We start from the raw sequence: 17980 nt of genomic DNA, 5'->3' as shown, positions 1-17980 counted from the left end.
TGATCATGGTTTCCTCTGCTCCAAGGTTCTCCTGTTTTCCCCACTCACCCAAATCCAGATGCACTATTTCTTATTCTCATCAGAAAACAAAGAGGCAATAATAGCAAAAAAGGCAATAGGACAAAACAAACAAACAGAAAAACGTAAGATGCACAGATGCACACATTTGCAGATAGAAAAAGCCCATGAAGACACAAAATTGGAAAACATAATATATAAGCAAAAGACTTGCAAGGTTTTAAAAAATATCCAAATAATGTTTTATGAGAAAAAGAAACCAAAACTAGTATTGAGTTTGTTCTGTGTTGACCATCTATAGCTGGGCATGGGGCTTACCCTTAAGTGTGGTATGTATACCTAGTGTGACTCTGTTGGAGAAAGCTAAGTTTTCATTTGTGAGAAGTTGTCAGGTGAACATAACTGTTGGGTTAAGGATGGAGGCTTATTCTTCCTTCTCTCAGCATTGAAAACCCGTTTGTCGGCCGGGCGGTGGTGGCACACGCCTTTAATCCCAGCACTCGGGAGGCAGAGGCAGGCAGATCTCTGTGAGTTCGAGGCTGGGCTGGACCGACAGCCTCGAAAACAATACAGAGAAACCCTGTCTCATAAAACCAAAAAAAAAAAAAAAAGAAAACCCATTTGTCTTAGACCTATGCAAGCCCTTGCACACTGCCAGTATCTGTGAAATCATATATGTGTCAGTCTAGACAGTCTTGTTTCCTTGATGTCCTCCATTGCCGCTGGCTCTTACAATCCTCTTGCCTCCTCTTCTAAATAAATCTCTGAGCACTGAGAAGAGACATTTAATGGACACATTCTATTTAGGACTGACTTTGCTAATTCTCGGGTATGCATTAGATGCATACAGAACAAAAGAAGAAAATCCTGCTGGATATGGTAACCCACACCCCTAATCCCAGTACTTGAGAGGCAGAGACAGGAGGATTTTGAATTTTACACTACTCAGCTACATAGCAAATGCATAGTCAGCTAAATCCATCAGTAAGCCCATGTTTCAAAGAACATGATTTTAAAGAAAGATAAAAGCAAAATACTGTGGTATAAAGTATGAAGTGTACATTGACTTACACCTAAGTCAGATCGTAGACATCTGGACACTGGGATGCTGACTATAAGTGTAGTATGGCTTCTGGAATCATATCAATACAGACAGAGGGCACCAGGACACTGAGACACATGACATAGTAATGGTTTAATCAATGTGAAGACCTACAAGGAATTTCCGCAGTGATTCTGAGATACTGTATCCTCCTAAGACACTTAACAATCCCTGAAGACATTTGTGATTCTCACAACTGAGAGATGAGATGGCTATAGCATCTCTTGTGCAGAGAGCAGGGATAGTGTCAAATGCACACTATTATGTAAGACAGGAACTTCCCTCCTCAATACCATTCATCACTCTTATAATATCCTAAAGTCTTATCATACACCAAAGGCACAAAAATGTTGTCACAGAAAACTTTGAGGAAAGTCATTCCATAGGAATCAGTTATCTAGATTGTCGTGTTTTGTGCCCCAGAGTGCACAGCGCAGCTGTTGGGTGCATTGAACAACTGTGTAAGAAGTCATGATCATTTTATATATCTTGCCTACCTGATTCACAGGGGTCTCATTGGCAGACTGGCACAGCCATATCTGGTAGGTACAGCAAAAGTCATAGCCAGCACAGCTGCTTGACAAAGATTCAACAAAGCTGAGTCACATGATGGCTACTGCACTACTTTTGTTTTTTTTTTAATCTCTGTGAGTTGCATATTTGGGGACTTTTAATATTTTTACAAGTTGGGGACTTTGGTTTGATGGGAATTTCTTATGTATCATGTGTGCCTTCTCCCAGGAGTTCTCCTTCTAAGCTTCGACAGTAAAGTCGTGAACTTACTACCCTTCCCACTTTTAGGAGATACCCTTATCTACTTGAAGGTCTTCCGTATGCCTTGGAGGTTGTGACACACATGAAGAAGTCAGAGGTCTCTTTGTAAGGCTGTGGGATATTCTTGAAACATCTGCCCTTGTACAGGAACAAGATAAACAAAATAAAATAAACTTAGAAAGTTCATCAAGAGTCCATGGGCTAAAGGACTTGATCACAGTTCAGACTGCTGTCCTCTTCTCCACTATACACTCAGCCAATTACTTGGCATATATAGCAATAAAGTCAGATTAGCTGAAGGTCACCTCTGCCCTACACAGAGACTTTTACTTAGATGAACCTCAGGAACTTTTAAGTACAACCATTAACTTCATCAAATAATCCAAAAAGTTAAAAGAAAACACATATATTCAAAAGCATCTCAATAAAATTAATAAAAAAGAACCTAAGAAGAAAAAAACCTCGAGTGATGCCCAAGATAGCATAAACATAAGGCTGGTGGAAAGGAGGAAGACAAGCCAGGACTTGAGAATGGAATTTAACAGAAGATAGATATGCTGAGGAGGACTCAAATGAAATAAAGTCCGTGTTGAGAAACCCAATGGCACAACTAGAAGACTCAAAGGAAAGTTTTGTAAGAACAAGGAATCAAGGAGAAGATGGAATATCAGGTCTCAAGGATAGAGAAGAGAGTCCAAACCAGTATAGCCACTATACCTAAGGGCATTTGTACTAAGAGCATATGAATCAACACCTCACAAAAGCCGCTTACTGTGATGAGAATAGTTGGCATGCCAACATTACCTACTCTTTCTTGTTTTAGATGCACAGTGTGATTTTAAAATGTCAGCAGTTGGCACTTCATAACATGTTCCATTGTTCTCCACAAAATCTCTTCAAAATATTTATCTTAAAGCATCATTGTGACTTAAAAGGATTTTCTGTTTTGCTGCTTACTTAGAAAATTTGGGGAGGCAAGTTCTGAGAGACACCAAACAACCAAAGGCTATGCTCTACTTCGTTGGTACTGGGACAATAATCCCCAGAGTTAATGACCAAACTGACTTCATTTACTTCTGAAGGCTGCAAGGGGAGAAATAATTTAGAAATTAGAAGGGTTTGACAAAATCTCTTTCATTCTGTGGCCCTTCGTTGGTATTGTTATTGCACTAAATGAAGACTGTTGGGGTCTTTCTTGGCTTCTATTTTATAGTACCATATTGCTCTCTGATAAGGGGCATTTACAAAGAAAGGCCTTTAATGATGCAAAACTATTCCGAGCTCCAAATTATTCTCATTGCAAGGATTAGTGAAATTAGTGAAATTTCTCTTTCAATGATTGTTTTTTATAAGTGACTCTCACAAAAGAAAGCTTTTCCTTTCAGGTGAATAGTGATAGCATATCACTAAATGGAAAATTATTATCAGATTTTGTTCATCCCTTTAAGGCAAGACAGATTTACACTAGTTATCATAAAGAAAGAAACTGGGTCATTCTCTTCTTGTCACTGTGACTTCACAGAGTGTTCAAAAAAGCAAAGGTCTCTCCTTCCTAGCATTCATGGCAATGTGCCCCAGGCCTACATAGGTCATTTGTTGCTTCAACAGTCTTGAAGCTAATAACAGAGAAAAAAATCCAATTTTTCCTAACATGAAAGAAAGCTCTGCAAACAGATCATTAAAGAGATCTCCATTATATTAGTCAGGGTTCTGTAAAAGAAGAGAACTGATGGTGTGTGTGTGTGTGTGTGTGTGTGTGTGTGTGTGTGTGTGTGTTCATATAAAGTTTTCCAGTAGAGCAGTTTACAGGCTGCGGTCTGACTAGCCCAACAATAGCTGTCTCCCCTCAGAATGGTCCAGAATCTGGAAGTTGTCCAGTTCACAACACTGGATATTTCTCTCAGCCATCCCAGACTGGTACTATAGTCTCAGGGGAATTCCTAGAAACTACTACTTTCAGTCTATGTTGGAATCCCAGAGAAGTAGATTCTAATACTAGTGAAGGAATAACTCAACATGACAGATGAACTCACCTGTGAGTTCCTTGTCTTTCTATGTAGGCTGACACCGGAAAGTGAGGCTCACTTTAGAGTAGTTCTTTCCGACTCAACTGGTCTAACAAAGAAAATCCCCCACAGGTATGTCCAGCAGCTTGAAATTTAGTTGATTCTAGATACAGTCAAGCTGACAACCAAGATTAGTCATTACATCAGAATACTGTTGTCTACAAGAAAAACAATGATATGAAATGGGCACATAGTTGAGGCCGGAAGGGTAAGCTAAGGCCCTTGTTACAAGTCAGTGACATCTGCTGAGAAATGCAATGCCGTGCTCTCTGGAATTGATATTTCTAAAAATATTCTCTCACATCCCTAGGAAACACTCTGAACCACTAAATGTCTTCAGGAAGGACAACAAAGGAGGGCATGGTTTCCATAGTGTTCAAAAAACACGTTGTTGTTAAGAATGAGACAAAATTATAATAGAAGCACCTATGTTTTACCATGTGTGAAGCATAATTAGTAAAGGCATCCTGACACCTTCGGGACCTTTCTTGCCTCATGATCTATATTCCCTGAGGACTCTGCAAACCCTTCAGGGGACCTAGCTTCCCTTTTTCACTGATCCATTTGTTACACAGAGGCACTCTCTCCTTGAGAAGCCCCTAGCCACATGAACATGAGAATCAATTAGGTGACCTTTCTGTACCCCATTTCCAATTACTTAGTCCAATCTCCAACCATGTAGTAGACTACCTAGAAGGGCTTGTCTTTCCTGTCTGACTCCACTCCCTAGGGACTCTGTATATCCTTTTGGAAGGCCCTCTGTGGACTGTCTCAGCCCTCCCCACTTCTAGCCCTTCCCCATTTCTTCATGTCAGTCCCTGTATTAGTCATAGAGGAACATAACTGATAGAATGACAATATACATAAACATATAAATAGAGAGAAATATATAGATCTAAATATATGGTTTATTAGAGTAGACTACTAGCTGTGGTCAAGCTAGTCCAATAATGGCTGTATACTAACAGAAAGTCCAAGAATCCAGGAGTTGTTCAGTCCCCAAGACTGGATGTCTCAGCTGGTCTTCAGTGTATGCCAGAATTCCAAAGAAGTAGTCTTTAACACCAGTGAAGGAACAAACTTGCTGGTGAGAATCAGAGTAAGCAGACAAGGCAAAAGCCTCCTACTTCCATGTCTTCTATAGGCTGCTACCAAAAGGTATGCCCCAGATTAAAGATGTATCTTCCCACCTCAAATGATCTAACCAAGAAAAAATTCCTCACAAGCATACCCAGTCACCTGGGCTCCAGTTAACTTCAGATGTAGTCAAGTTGACAACCAAGAATAATCATCACAGCCCCAATACCTAGAAAGCCATTCCACTAGGAATCCCCAGGAGCCACACCCAACTGGGACTCAGAAGCACTCCATACCAGTGCTCATTCATGTTCATTACTACTCTATTCAACTTAGCCAGGAAATGGAAACAATCTAGATGTCCATCAACTGAAAAAAGGTGATGAGAATGGGATACATATACATAGCAGAATTTTTATTTTTTACTTTTTGTTTATTTTATTTAAAAATGTGTTTTTAATTTTAGACACTAACCCCAGTTTCTCAGCTGTGCAGGCTGCTGAAGGAGAATAGTCATCAACGGTCTTATCTGACTGAGCCTCTGGCTTTGTTCAGAGACCAGTCCCATAGGAAGAACACTTACCTTCCTCTTCTGCAGAAATCTCACTAACAAAATTGGACACTGCCCCATGATCTCAAGACCCAAGGCTCAGCTCTGCCCTGCCATTTCCTGCTTATTTTCTTCTTCTTAATCAACTGACTTTAAAGAGCCTAGTCACCCACCTGTCCCTTTACCCCAGTGTCCAGAGTCACTGCATCATCATGCCTCATCACTGTGGGTTTCCAAATGTTATTTTGTTGGCAACTATGACTCATGTAATAGAGTCCTGTTCTAGTGTGAGTCTTTGGAGCATCCCCTTTCTGTTAGAGCCACACCAGTGCTGTGTTCTGTTCCCCAGGGGACAACATTATTTTCACATCTCTTTTCCTGAATGAGATACTGAGTCCTATGTCTGTGTTAAATATCTCTCTCTCTCAGACTGAGGAGGCTGATCACATGGTAAGCCTGTTGTAAGGATGAGACAACTAGTCTTCCTCAACTCAGTTTTGGTTCTTCAGATCCCTATTCAAAGCATTTATTGTGTTATATGATTTGAAGGCAGGTGGAGATACAAGCAAATGTCTATTCACCCTATCTAGGCAACCATGATGGACCAAAGAAACATTTTCTTCCAGGTCTAGCTTCATGAATACTAAGTGAGTTTATTAGAGTGAGTGTTGCTTACAGGAGCACTGATGACTCAGTAGCACCTGCAGCACTGAAAAGCTCAACCACAGCTGCAGCCATGGACCTCCCATCGGGATTTGCAGACACCTCAGCTGGTCTGAATTGCATCCCCATCTCCCTCAAAATCATACAGATTATATAACCTTGATGGGAGCTTCATGAATCCTTTGAATATCTTAGATTGCAGTTTTCTTTCTGAATCTTATTTTATTTCATATTAAAATGTGTCTTGTTTGTGCATATTTACATGTGTGTGAGTATTTCAGACTTACACTGGGCCTCCTCCTTGTTTGTTTTCTACCTTTGTCATCAACTGAGTCTCTCAATTGAAACCAAAACTGGCAGATATGTACACTCTAGCTAGCCAGCTTGGTCTGTGGTTCCACTGTCTCTGTCTTCTGAGTGCAGAATTACACTCCACGTTTATGTGGGTTCTGGAAACTGAGCTCTGATCATCAAATGTACATGTCAAGTGCTTTATGCACTGAGCATAAAGCCCTGAGCTTCACGAGTCTTTCTTAGGCTGTTTTGATTAGGAGGAAATTGCTACAAAACACCTATTCATATCTTGTGCGCATGTACTTGTGCATGTTTGGGTGCTGCGTGTGTGCATGTGTGTGTAAGTCTGTGTGTGTGTGCATGCATATGTGCATGTATATGTATGTGTGTATTAAAGTGTGATGTGAAGTGGAAAGACACAGAGGAACCTATGGGGGTATGTAGAGTTGAAGAAGGATTGGGGATTGTCAGGATCTAACATATTAACACATATGACCCTTATTTTTAAATTTTCCCATGGTGACAGTGAATTAGCCAGTGTAGAGAAAATATGTTAGAGGATAATTTACTCTCTGGTATGAACCATTTGATATTGTCACAGTCAGTGGCTGTGGACAGGTTGAGCTTGAACTAGTTTTTTAAACGTCTCTCGAAGGAGAACTTTGGCATCTTCAGTCACTGTGTCAAGAAAAAGAAGTTGAAAGTAAAAGCTTTTCCTAAAATAAAGACCTGTACCAAGGAGCCCACCAGTAGTTGAGGATAATTTCTCCAAATATTTGGAAAGCTTTTCTTCTAATGTTTCTTCATTCTTATTTTCCAACAAATAAGGAGATTGAATGATTTTTTTCAGTTGTTCAACAGGCACCTGGGAATCCTTAGCAATGACTTCCAGGGACACATCATCCACTCCAAAGAGGACTCGATAGTGGTTTAAACTTGCCACCAGATTCTCCATGTCACAGTCATTGCCCAGCACATTAAGAAAGCTGAACCATCCAAACATGGAAGATTGTAACAAGATAAACTGCTCCAAAATATCATACTTTCTTTGAATGGCTGCCTCTGTAATATTAGGCAAGGAAAGCACAAAATTGTGGCGCTTTTGATTAGAAAGATCATCAGTCAGAGTGTCCATCAGGACTGGAAAATCATAGTCAGATAAACTGTGGTTGGAAATCAAGAAAATCTGTGGGGTGTCCATTTTATTGTCCCTAAAGGTATTCACATAGGAGCTTCGGATCTGCTGTAGGATCTTTTCTCTGTCAAAGGTATGTGGTTTGCATTTCTTTTCATTGTATAAATCAAAGTCCACCTTGGTTCTCACAAAGTAGTAATTCTTTTTCATTAATCTGATTGTTTTGGCAAGATCTAGTTCAAGTTTTGTAAAACGAGCAGCAGAAACTATAATGAAGAAGTCATACTTTTGGAATTCTACTCTCTTCAGATAATTTTTTGGTGGAAATTTCAGAGTTCCAACACCAGGCAGGTCCCATATATTCAAATTTTTAATTCTGGGGTGCTTGTATGAAGTTATCTTCATGGTTGTCTCTATTACTCCAACTTCAGCTGCACCTTCTTCTTCATGCTTAACCCCCCTTAGGGCATTGATGAAGCTGGACTTGCCTGTCCCAGACTCTCCTGTCACAGCAATGTTTATTGGGGCACTATCAATAGTTTTTAATGCATCACTGATTACTGAGTTTGCCCCCTGAATGTCTCCTTTTGCCAGGTATAGCTCAATTGAACAGATGGTTTCCTGAGAAATGATTTTGTTTTCTTTCTTAATCTTCTTAAAATATGCAGTGAAGTTGAAATCCAAATCTCCATGGTCTTCATTATTATTGGTATTAGAGAATAACTGACCCATGGCTGTGTTGGAAAAGTGAACTGAAAGAAAGAAGGAAGAGTAAATTGCAAGAGACTAAAGACACCTTTGGGCTTAGCAGTGTGTTTTTTCACTATGCTGCAGCCTCACTTATGTTCTGATGTTGACTAGATCCCATAAATGTTGTGCTGGTTATTTTTGGTCAACGAGATACAAACTAGAGTCCTTTTGGAGAGGAAAACCTCAGTTGAGGAATTACCTCCATCAGATTGAACTGGGGTATGCCTAGGGAATATTTTCTTGATCAAGGTTTGGTGTGGGAGGTTCCAGCCCACTGTGGGTGGTGGTCCTGGTAATTTAAGAAAGCATACTCAAACTATGGAGAGCAAGCCTGCAAACAGCATTCTCTCCCATTGTTCCTGCCTCTATTCTTGTAGAGTTTTAGTCCCGACATCGCCCAGTGATGGTTTGAAGCAGAATGCAGAAGCCCCTCCCCCCAAAACCAAAAAATTAAGTTTTATTTTCAAAATCCTTTTGTCACGGTGTTCATAAAAGCAATATAAAAGCAATAGAAAGGAAACTAGAATAAATTGTCACTAGTTCTCAATTAAACCTTTAATTATGGAAAATTGTAAAGTAAGGGAAAATAATATAAAAATCTGCATGTGTCCTTTAGCCAGCATCAACAAGAAAAAATCATGAATAATTGTGCTGCATCTAAGCTGACTACAGTAAAGAATATCAAATCCAAGATATCTTCTCCATCTGTGCCCACTTTCTTCATTGTGTGCCTTCAAATTAATAAAAATGTAATCAACAAATACCTAGTATGTCAAGCTGAAAAGTAGGTAATAATGAATGATAATTGACATCCGTGTTTAATCAATGCCAAATCTCGAACAATCACACAAATCTGGTTTTGTCTGTTTATTTATTTATCTTGTTTGCTTTATTTTGTTTGTTTTTCACACCAGGATTGCTCTGTGTAACAGTCCTAGGTATCCTTGAACTTGATTTTTAGATGAGGCTGGCTTGAATGCATATCGTTCCAACTGCCTAACTGCCTCTGCCTCCCAAGTGCTGGGATTAAAAGTGTGTGCACTACCATCACCCCATGTGCATATTATTTTGTTTTCAAAATATGTCAGTAAGTCCACTTATTGTATTTGGTTGAAATAATTCTTAATTTGGTTATCTTTACTTACTTCTCTCTTTTTCATGACCTCAAGCTTATCTTTGTGAAGACTATAACCTTTCAATAACATAAAGCTCTTATCCTTGAAGTCCAAGTTAACATTATTTATTCAATACAATATTTCAGTGTCCTCAAATCATCATTTAAGTCACTGATTTGTTTCAAACTTTTTATTTTTTGAAAACACTCCAACTGTGCACTGAAGATGTAGTCACTTGGTAGAGATCTTTCCCAGCATGAAGAAGACCTTGGGTTCAGTCCCCAGCACCTCATCCAATGCAGCTTCTTGTGGATCCCTTTAATTCTGGCACTCAGGGAGCAGAGGTAAGAAAGTCAGTGCCTCCATGTCATTCTTAGTACATGTTGAGCTAGAGGCTAGCCTGGGCTACTTGAGACCCTGTCTAAAAATATGAATATCAATTCAGCAAGATTACTCAGCAGGTAAATACTCTTGCCATCAGTACTAGAGACATGAGTTTGATTACTGGGTATTTAGTTAGCTCAGATCTCATAGTTCTACCCTTTGTTCTCCACAAACTTGACGACAGCACCTCCCATGGCAGCACAGTGGACCTCAATGTTGGCTAAGGAAACAACAAATCCCCACTATCACCCATGAGCCTCCTCTGTCTGTCTCATCCAAATCAAATCAGTTTGCAGACTTAATCTCTATTTCTAAATGCAACCACAATTGATTATTCCTCCTACATTATCTTCTTCAAGACCTCCTCAGTTCTGGTGTTGATTATGTCACTGACATTACAATGTTTCCTGTGATGTTTTTTGCAACAACATGGAGGATCAAACAGCCAGAGCTACTCTATTGAACTGAAGTCATATCATGCTAATAAATTCTGAGAGCCACCATAAAGATTCCCATTTTACTCTGGGAAAGCTGATTAGGTATATAGTGTACACACTACATACAACATACCTTTGAATTTAATTATTGCACTCCTGGGGTCTTTCATGTCAGAATCCCAGCCACCATGGTAACTCAGGCTGTTGTCATCTCAGTGACTGCTACCTTTCCTTGTTGCTCTCCCCTAGCAACGACATGGCTATTTCTTTAATCCCCCGTCTCAACTAGGCAGGCTTTAGCATTTATGTCCACATTGGGTTATAAAATTGTACCAGCCTTGATTTCTCAGAAAATTAGAAATCAACCTACCTCAAGATCTTGCAATAGTACTTTTGGGCATATACCCAAAGGAGGCACATTCACACCACAAGGACATTTTCTCAACTATGTTCATAGAAACATTATTTGTAATAGCCAGATCTTGGAAACAGGCTAGATGCCCCTCAACTAAAGAATGGATAAAGAAAAAATGTGGTATATTTACACAATGGAATACTACTCAGGGGTAATAAGCAATGGCATCCTAAAATTCACAGGCAAATGGGCAGAGATAGGAAAAAAACATCCTGAGTGAGGAAACTCAAAACCAGAAAGATAAATATAGTATGTACTCACTTATATGTGGATATCAGACATAAAGCAAAAGATACCCAGACTTCAATGCATAACCCCAGAGAAGCTCTGCCAGATGCAGAAATCTACAAATAAACAATGGCCCAAGCTCCTGGAGTACAATCGAAGTGAGGGAGGAGCAAAAATATGAACAAAGGAGTGAAGACCATGTTGGGGCAACCCATAGAATCAGCTGACCTGAGCTAGTGAGAGATCACTGACTCAGGTCTGACAAATGGGGAGCCTGCATAAGACCAAAGTAGACTCCCTTAATATAGACAACAATGGTGTGGCTGCGTCAATATATGAAGCCCTTGGCAGTGGGACAAAAATCTAATATTAATGCACAAACTGACTTAGTGGAACCCATTCTATATGGAGAGATACCTTGCCCAGCATAGACACAGGGTAGACACAGGGGTGTGGGGATAGAGAGGTGCCTTAGTCCTGTCACCACTAGATGATGGAACAGACTTAGTAGATTTCCTAAGTGTGGAGCAGATGAGAGGAGGGAGAGGGAACCAGGTTTGGAAGGTAAAAACTAAATTAATTTTTAAAAAAGCAAAAAAAAAAAAAAACAAGAGAATATAAACCAGAATTCAAAAAATGTAAATAGTACTAACAGAAGACCCACTTGTATATATTACACACACATAGTAAGATATTATTTGGATATAAAATAATGCCATCATTCCAGTGCCTGGAGATTTCCTGGGGAATGCCACAGAGCTTCCCAACCCAGCAGAAGCAAAGCACCCCAGATCCCAGGTCTTCTCTTCCATCAATTAAACCAGGAAAACAGTGGATCCAGGTAAACAAGGCCTCACATCCCCATGTGCCTCCCAGTGACTGGGGATACCCACAGAGCCTCCCATCCAGGCAGAAGCCAAGCAGACCAGATCCCAGGTCTTCTCTTCCACCAAAGGGACCAGGGGACCAGGTGGGAGACTACAAACCCCAGATTCCTGGGCTTCTTCTCCACCCACTGGATCAGAACTCGGAGGAGGAATAGAATAACTTCCAGAGTATTGGACTTGCTTGCGCCCACTGAAAGGGAACTCGGGTCCCCTAACCACCAGACCAGTAAAGGGCTATTTCTGCAACCACTAGAAGAAGAGATGGGAAAGAGACAATACAAAAACACACTCAGCAACAGAAAAACAAATATGACACCACCAGATTCTAGAGACTCCACACCAGCAAGACTCCAACATTCCAATGCAAATGAAGCAGAAGAGAATGACCTTATAAACAACTTCATGAAAATGATAGAGGCCCTAAAAGAGGAAATAGGAAAATCCCTCAAATAATGAAAGAAAAAACAAACCAAAAAAATGTAAGAAATGGAAGAAAAAACAAAACAAAAAAAGTAAGAAATGGAAGAAAAAGCAAACCAAAAAATGCAAGAAATGGAAGAAAAAGCAAACAAAAAATGCAAGATACAGAAGAAAGAACAAACTAAAAAATTCAAAAAAAATGCAACAAATGTACAAAAAGATAAACCGAAAATTGCAAGAAACAATTCAAACAGTGCAGGGCTTAAAAACTGAAATAGAGACAATAAAAAAACACAATGTGAAGAATGGCTGGAAATAGAAAAGCCGGGCAAACAAAAATCCATCAATGTAATCCCTCATATAAACAAGCAGAAAAACAAAAATCACATGATCATCTCACTAGACGCAGAAAAAGCATTTGACAAAATCCAACACCCCTTCATGATAAAAGTCTTGGAGAGATCTGGGATAACAGGGACATACCTAAACATAATAAAAGCTATATACAGCAAACCAAGAGCCAACATCAAACTAAATGGACAGAAACTCAACACAATTCTGCTAAAATCAGGAACAAGACAAGGGTGTCCACTCTCTCCATACCTTTTCAATATTGTACTTGAAGTTCTAGCCAGAGCCATAGGACAACAATTTTAGAACAAGGGGTTACAAATTGGAAAGGAAGAGGTCAAACTTTCACTATTTTCAGATGATATGATAGTTTACATAAATGGCACAAAGAACTCTACCAGGGAACTCTTACAGCTGATTAACACCTTCAGCATTGTGGCAGGCTACAAGATCAACTCAAGAAAATCAGTAGCCCTACTATATACAGACGATAAAAGGGCTGAGGAAGAAATCAGAGAAATATCACCCTTTACAATTGCCACAAACAACATAAAATACCTTGGGGTAACGCTAACCAAACAAGTGAAAGACCTATATCGCAAAAACTTTCTAAGTCTTTAAAGAAAGGAATTGAAGAAGCCCTCAGAAAATGGAAACGTCTCCATGCTCTTGGATAGGTAGGATCAATGTAGTAAAAATGGCAATCCTGCTAAAAGCAATCTACAGATTCAATGAAATCCCCATTAAAATCCCAGCACAATTCTTCACAGACCTTGAAAGAACAATAATCAATTTCGTATGGAAAAACAAAAGACCCAGGATAGGCAAAACAACCCTGTTCAACAAGGCAACATATGGAGGCATCACCATCCCTTACTTCAAGCTCTATTATAGAGCTATAGTCCTGAAAACAGCTTGGTATTGGCACAAAAATAGACAGGTAGACCAATGGAATCGAATTGAAAACCCGGGTATTAACCCTCATATGTATGAACATCTGATCTTTGACAAAGAAGCTAAAAATATACAATGGAAAAAAGAAAGCACCTTCAAAAAATGGTGCTGGCATAACTGGATGCTGGCATGTAGAAGAATGTGGAGAGATCCATGTCTATCGCCATGCACAAAACTTAAATCCAAATAGATCAAAGACCTCAACATAAATCCAGCCACACTGTACCTCTTAGAAGAGAAAGTGGGTGGTACCCTTGAACGAATTGGTACAGGAGACAGTTGAACATAACACCAGTAGCACAGACAGTGAGATCAACAATTAATAAATGGGAACTCCTGTAAGGCAAAGGACACAGTCAGCAAGACAAAAAGGCAGCCCACAGAATGGGAAAAAATATTCACTAATCCCACATCTGACAGAGGGCTGATCTCCAAAATTTACAAAAAACTCAAGAAGCAAGTCTCCAAAACACCAAAGGATCCAATTAAAAAGTGGGCTGCAGAACTAAATAGAGAATTTTCAATAGAGGACTCTAAAATGGCTGAAGGGCACTTGAGAAAGTACTCAACATCCTTAGCCATCAGGGAAATGCAAATGAAAACAACTCTGAGATACCATCTCACTTCTGTCAGAATGGCTAAAATTAAAAACACCAACGACAATTTATGCTGGAGAGGATGTGGTGAAAGGGGAACACTTCTCCACTGCTGGTGGGAGTGCCAACTGGTTCAGCCACTTTGGAAATCAGTATGGAGATTCCTCAGAAAAATGGGAATAAACCTACCACAATACTCAGCAACTCCACTCTTAGGCATATATCCAAAAGATGCCCATTCATACAACAAGGATGTCTGTTCCACTATGTTCATAGCAGCATTATTTGTAATAGCCAGATCTTGGAAGCAACCTAGATGCCCCTCAACCAAAGAGTGGATAGAGAAAATGTGGTACATTTACACAATGGAGTGTTATTCAGCAGAAAAAACAATAGAATCCTGAACTTTGCAGGCAAATGGATGGCACTAGAAGAAACCACCCTGAGCGAGGTAACCCAGTTACAAAAAGAGAAACATGGCATGTACTCTCTCATATATGGATTTTAGACATAGATCCGGGGAGTGCCAGCCTACAATCCCATGGCCAGAGTGTCTGGGAAACAGAACCTTCATTCAGTGGCTGATGGAAGCAGAGGCAGTCTCCCATGTCTAAGCACTGAGCTGAACTCAAGAAATTCAGTGACAGAGAGAGAGGACTGATGACCAAAGAGGTTAAGACTGGGCTGGTTTAACCCCCAGAAACAGCTGACATGACAAGGGTTATCTCTTGAATCCCAGGCTGATGCCTGGGAATCCAGCATGGGACTGATCAAGATTCCCTGAATGTGGGTGTCAGTGAGGAGGCCTAGGTAATCTATTGAGCCTTGGGTAGTAGATCAGTATTTATCCCAGGTATACAAATGGACTTTGGACTCCCATCCAACAATTAGAGATGCACTCTCACCCTGAACTCTTGGGGGAGGGTCTAGGCCCTGCTCTGGATGAAATGACAGACTATGGACACCCTCATGGAGGGCCGCTCCCTCCATGGGGAAATGAGGGGATATTGGGGGTTGGTGTGAGGGCACGGGAGGAGGGGAGGGAAAGGGTGAGGGACCTGAAATTGACATGTGAAATCACATTGTTTCTAATTTAAATTTAAATTTAAAAATACAAAATAAAAAAATGATGCCATTTGTAGCAATATGGATACCAAAAAACAACATTAGTTAAAGCGTTAATCAGGTATAAACAGAGAGAGCCTGCTTGTCTCCACCTGAATGTGGAAGGAGAACGTTGATCTACAGGGAGAACAAGAGGCTGCAAAGTATGTGGGTAAAATGGAATCAAAGGGGTGATGGTTAATGATGTAGGGGTGCAGTTAGAGAGGAAGATAATTTCTAATATTCTGCAACACAGTAGGATAAATATAGATGAAAGCAAAAATTTCAAAACAGCTAGTAGAGATGTCTATAAATGTTCCCCCACACAGCAATGATAAATGCCTGAAGCCATGTGCCTGCCATTCATGCTGAGATCTTATGTACTGTAGATGTGTGTTGAAATATCACTTTGTGCAGATGGATGCATACTATCACTTATCAGTTGACAAAATAATGGATATTAAAAATGTTCTCCAGAAACATATCCTTCCCTTCCTCACCTCTTTAGTAATCTGTTAGAGCCTCACTGGTCAGAACTTTGACACATGACACTCAGAAGCTTCAAGAGAGGACAAAACAAGGTCAAGCTAGTCCAAATCCTGGCATACAGGAGTGGATGATCTCCAGGGCTTATTCCTTGCAGAGCTGCTGGCCACCGCTGTGGGGTGGGGTGAGGAGGGAGAACCGTTTTGACTGTCGGTGTGGACACTGGTAGGTTTCCCATGCTCCAATGAATGGCCCTACACCCATAAGCATATGTAAAACACTAACTGAATTCAGTTAGTTAATAGAAAAACACATGTAGTTGAGAGGAGGGTGTGTTGGAGAGGATGTGAGGGAAGCTGGAGGAGAGAATTGGCGGTTATGATAATTTTTTGCCATTGGTATTTATGAAAGTTTCAAAAATAGAGAGAGACAAGAAAAAATTGTACCTGCCTCTGTTCTTCACCACCCCTTCACTATGTTTCTGTCTCTTCACAGCTCTTGCTGCCACAGAATGTGTATTTTTCTGGGTTCACTTGCTGCCAGCCTCCCACAGAGTAATGTACCTCGGGTAGCAGGAACTGCTTTTCTCTTTCTCCCTTCCTCATCACCAGCACACAGCTATATGGAGGGTTATCATCAGGGAGTGAATGGGGACTATGAGGGAAGCACCTGGACTCCATTGTGAACATGTGCGCTTGTCCTGTAATTCTACCTGGTGTGTATGAAACTGCAGTCCTTCCAATTTAATAGATAGTTGGTTCTAAGAATTGGGCAGGAGCACAAAACAGTCTAATACAAAGCCTAAATATCCTAGAATCCTACAGGGTTTGAGCACAAGCATTGCGGACTTAATCCTCAGAAAACACCCGTCTAATCTACATGACAGATGGCGACAGCTGTGCAGGAAATCAGAGTGGCAGAACGTTGTACCAACTGATTGCCAACACAGGCCAGGAAGGTGTGGGTAAAGAGAATGTCCTAAAAGGGAAGCTAAACCTGGGTAAACAGACACCATAGTCCACTCTCCTGTGGAAGGTGACTGTCGCCCACAGGGCACAGACACAATGCCCCTGAAAGCACACAAGTTGTTCTATCTTTTCAGTTTTCCTCTCCTTCTTTCAGTTCTAGCTCCCGGGTTTGTGACGCAGACTCCAGTGTGATAGTTGTCTGCAAGGTCTCTCTACTGACTATGAACGCAGGGAACAAGAAGGCTGTGGCACAGCAAGCATTACAAAAGGAAGTCTGCCTAAATGACAGCTGTCCCCGCATCCTGACACAGCCCATGTTTCTCACAGATGGAGAGAAAATCCTGCTTTACAGTAAAGAAAACCACGGTGAAGACCATCCTTCAGACACAGGTTTCCACAGCCAGCTACAGCAGAAGCAGAGAACAGAGACCTCTTCTCCACAGGCAGAGGCCTCAGGTCTAAGGGATGAAAAAAAAATGACCCTGAACTAGGAAGCAAGATGAGACTGAGGTACAACAACCTCACGCACACTGAAGAGATATCCCATTACTTGAGACATATTTGCTCTCATGTTAGAGAGAGGAATAAGAAACAAGCCAAAACAATTTAAAATGTTTTACCAAAATCAATATCCAGATCACTTCCGTTAGCTGTACATCAGCTTGCAGGATTGGCTGACACCATACATGAATCAGAGCTGTCTACCTCCCACCAAAGCACCCCAGATTCCAACTGAGGATCCTCACTCTCAGGCATGTTCCTAAATGGCTTGTTACCTCTCAGCTATTTAGAGAAATGAGATGGTGTGGTTTAGAAGTTAGATCTGAATGTTCCTGTCCACTTACCAGAAAATCCTGAGTCCAGTGTATGCGTTCACTGCAGTTCAGCTGCAGGAACCACTGTCCACTGTGCTCCAGTCTCTTTTCAGGAACCCACCCCAGCTTCCTCTGTGGAAAGTATCAGGTTCATGCCAATTTGGCACGACTAACACACTCTTCCGGGTTCTGCCCCTCCCATCTCAGTGTGTGTTCGCTAATCATAGAAGAACACGGAAGTAGCTGTTTCCAGTTTCTTCTGTATTTCCAAGAAGAGGAAAGGGAAATTAAACAAACCATTGGTTTTCATTCTACCAATATTTACTTGCTTGACAGGAAAAGTTGGGCTTTCCTAAAATAACAATGTGGAATGGGGCTTGTACAAAGAAGG

At 40.7% G+C, this 17980-nt stretch overlaps 1 protein-coding gene across 1 annotated transcript; it reads right to left on the bottom strand.

The window, feature by feature from the left end:
* Positions 1-4850: 4850 nt before the first annotated feature.
* LOC101834989 (interferon-inducible GTPase 1) lies at positions 4851-17777 on the bottom strand. The gene is made up of 2 exons (XM_005074734.4): positions 17620-17777; positions 4851-8431 (listed from the first exon to the last, which is right to left on the bottom strand). The coding sequence occupies exon 2, from the start codon at positions 8409-8411 to the stop codon at positions 7146-7148; it is 1266 nt and encodes a 421-aa protein (XP_005074791.1). The 5' UTR covers positions 8412-8431; positions 17620-17777; the 3' UTR covers positions 4851-7145.
* Positions 17778-17980: the final 203 nt, after the last annotated feature.

The sequence above is a fragment of the Mesocricetus auratus genome, unplaced genomic scaffold (assembly GCF_017639785.1).
Source record: "Mesocricetus auratus isolate SY011 unplaced genomic scaffold, BCM_Maur_2.0 Super-Scaffold_6730, whole genome shotgun sequence".
NCBI classification, from domain to species: Eukaryota; Metazoa; Chordata; class Mammalia; order Rodentia; family Cricetidae; genus Mesocricetus; species Mesocricetus auratus.
This window is presented reverse-complemented; position numbering and strand designations above follow the sequence as displayed.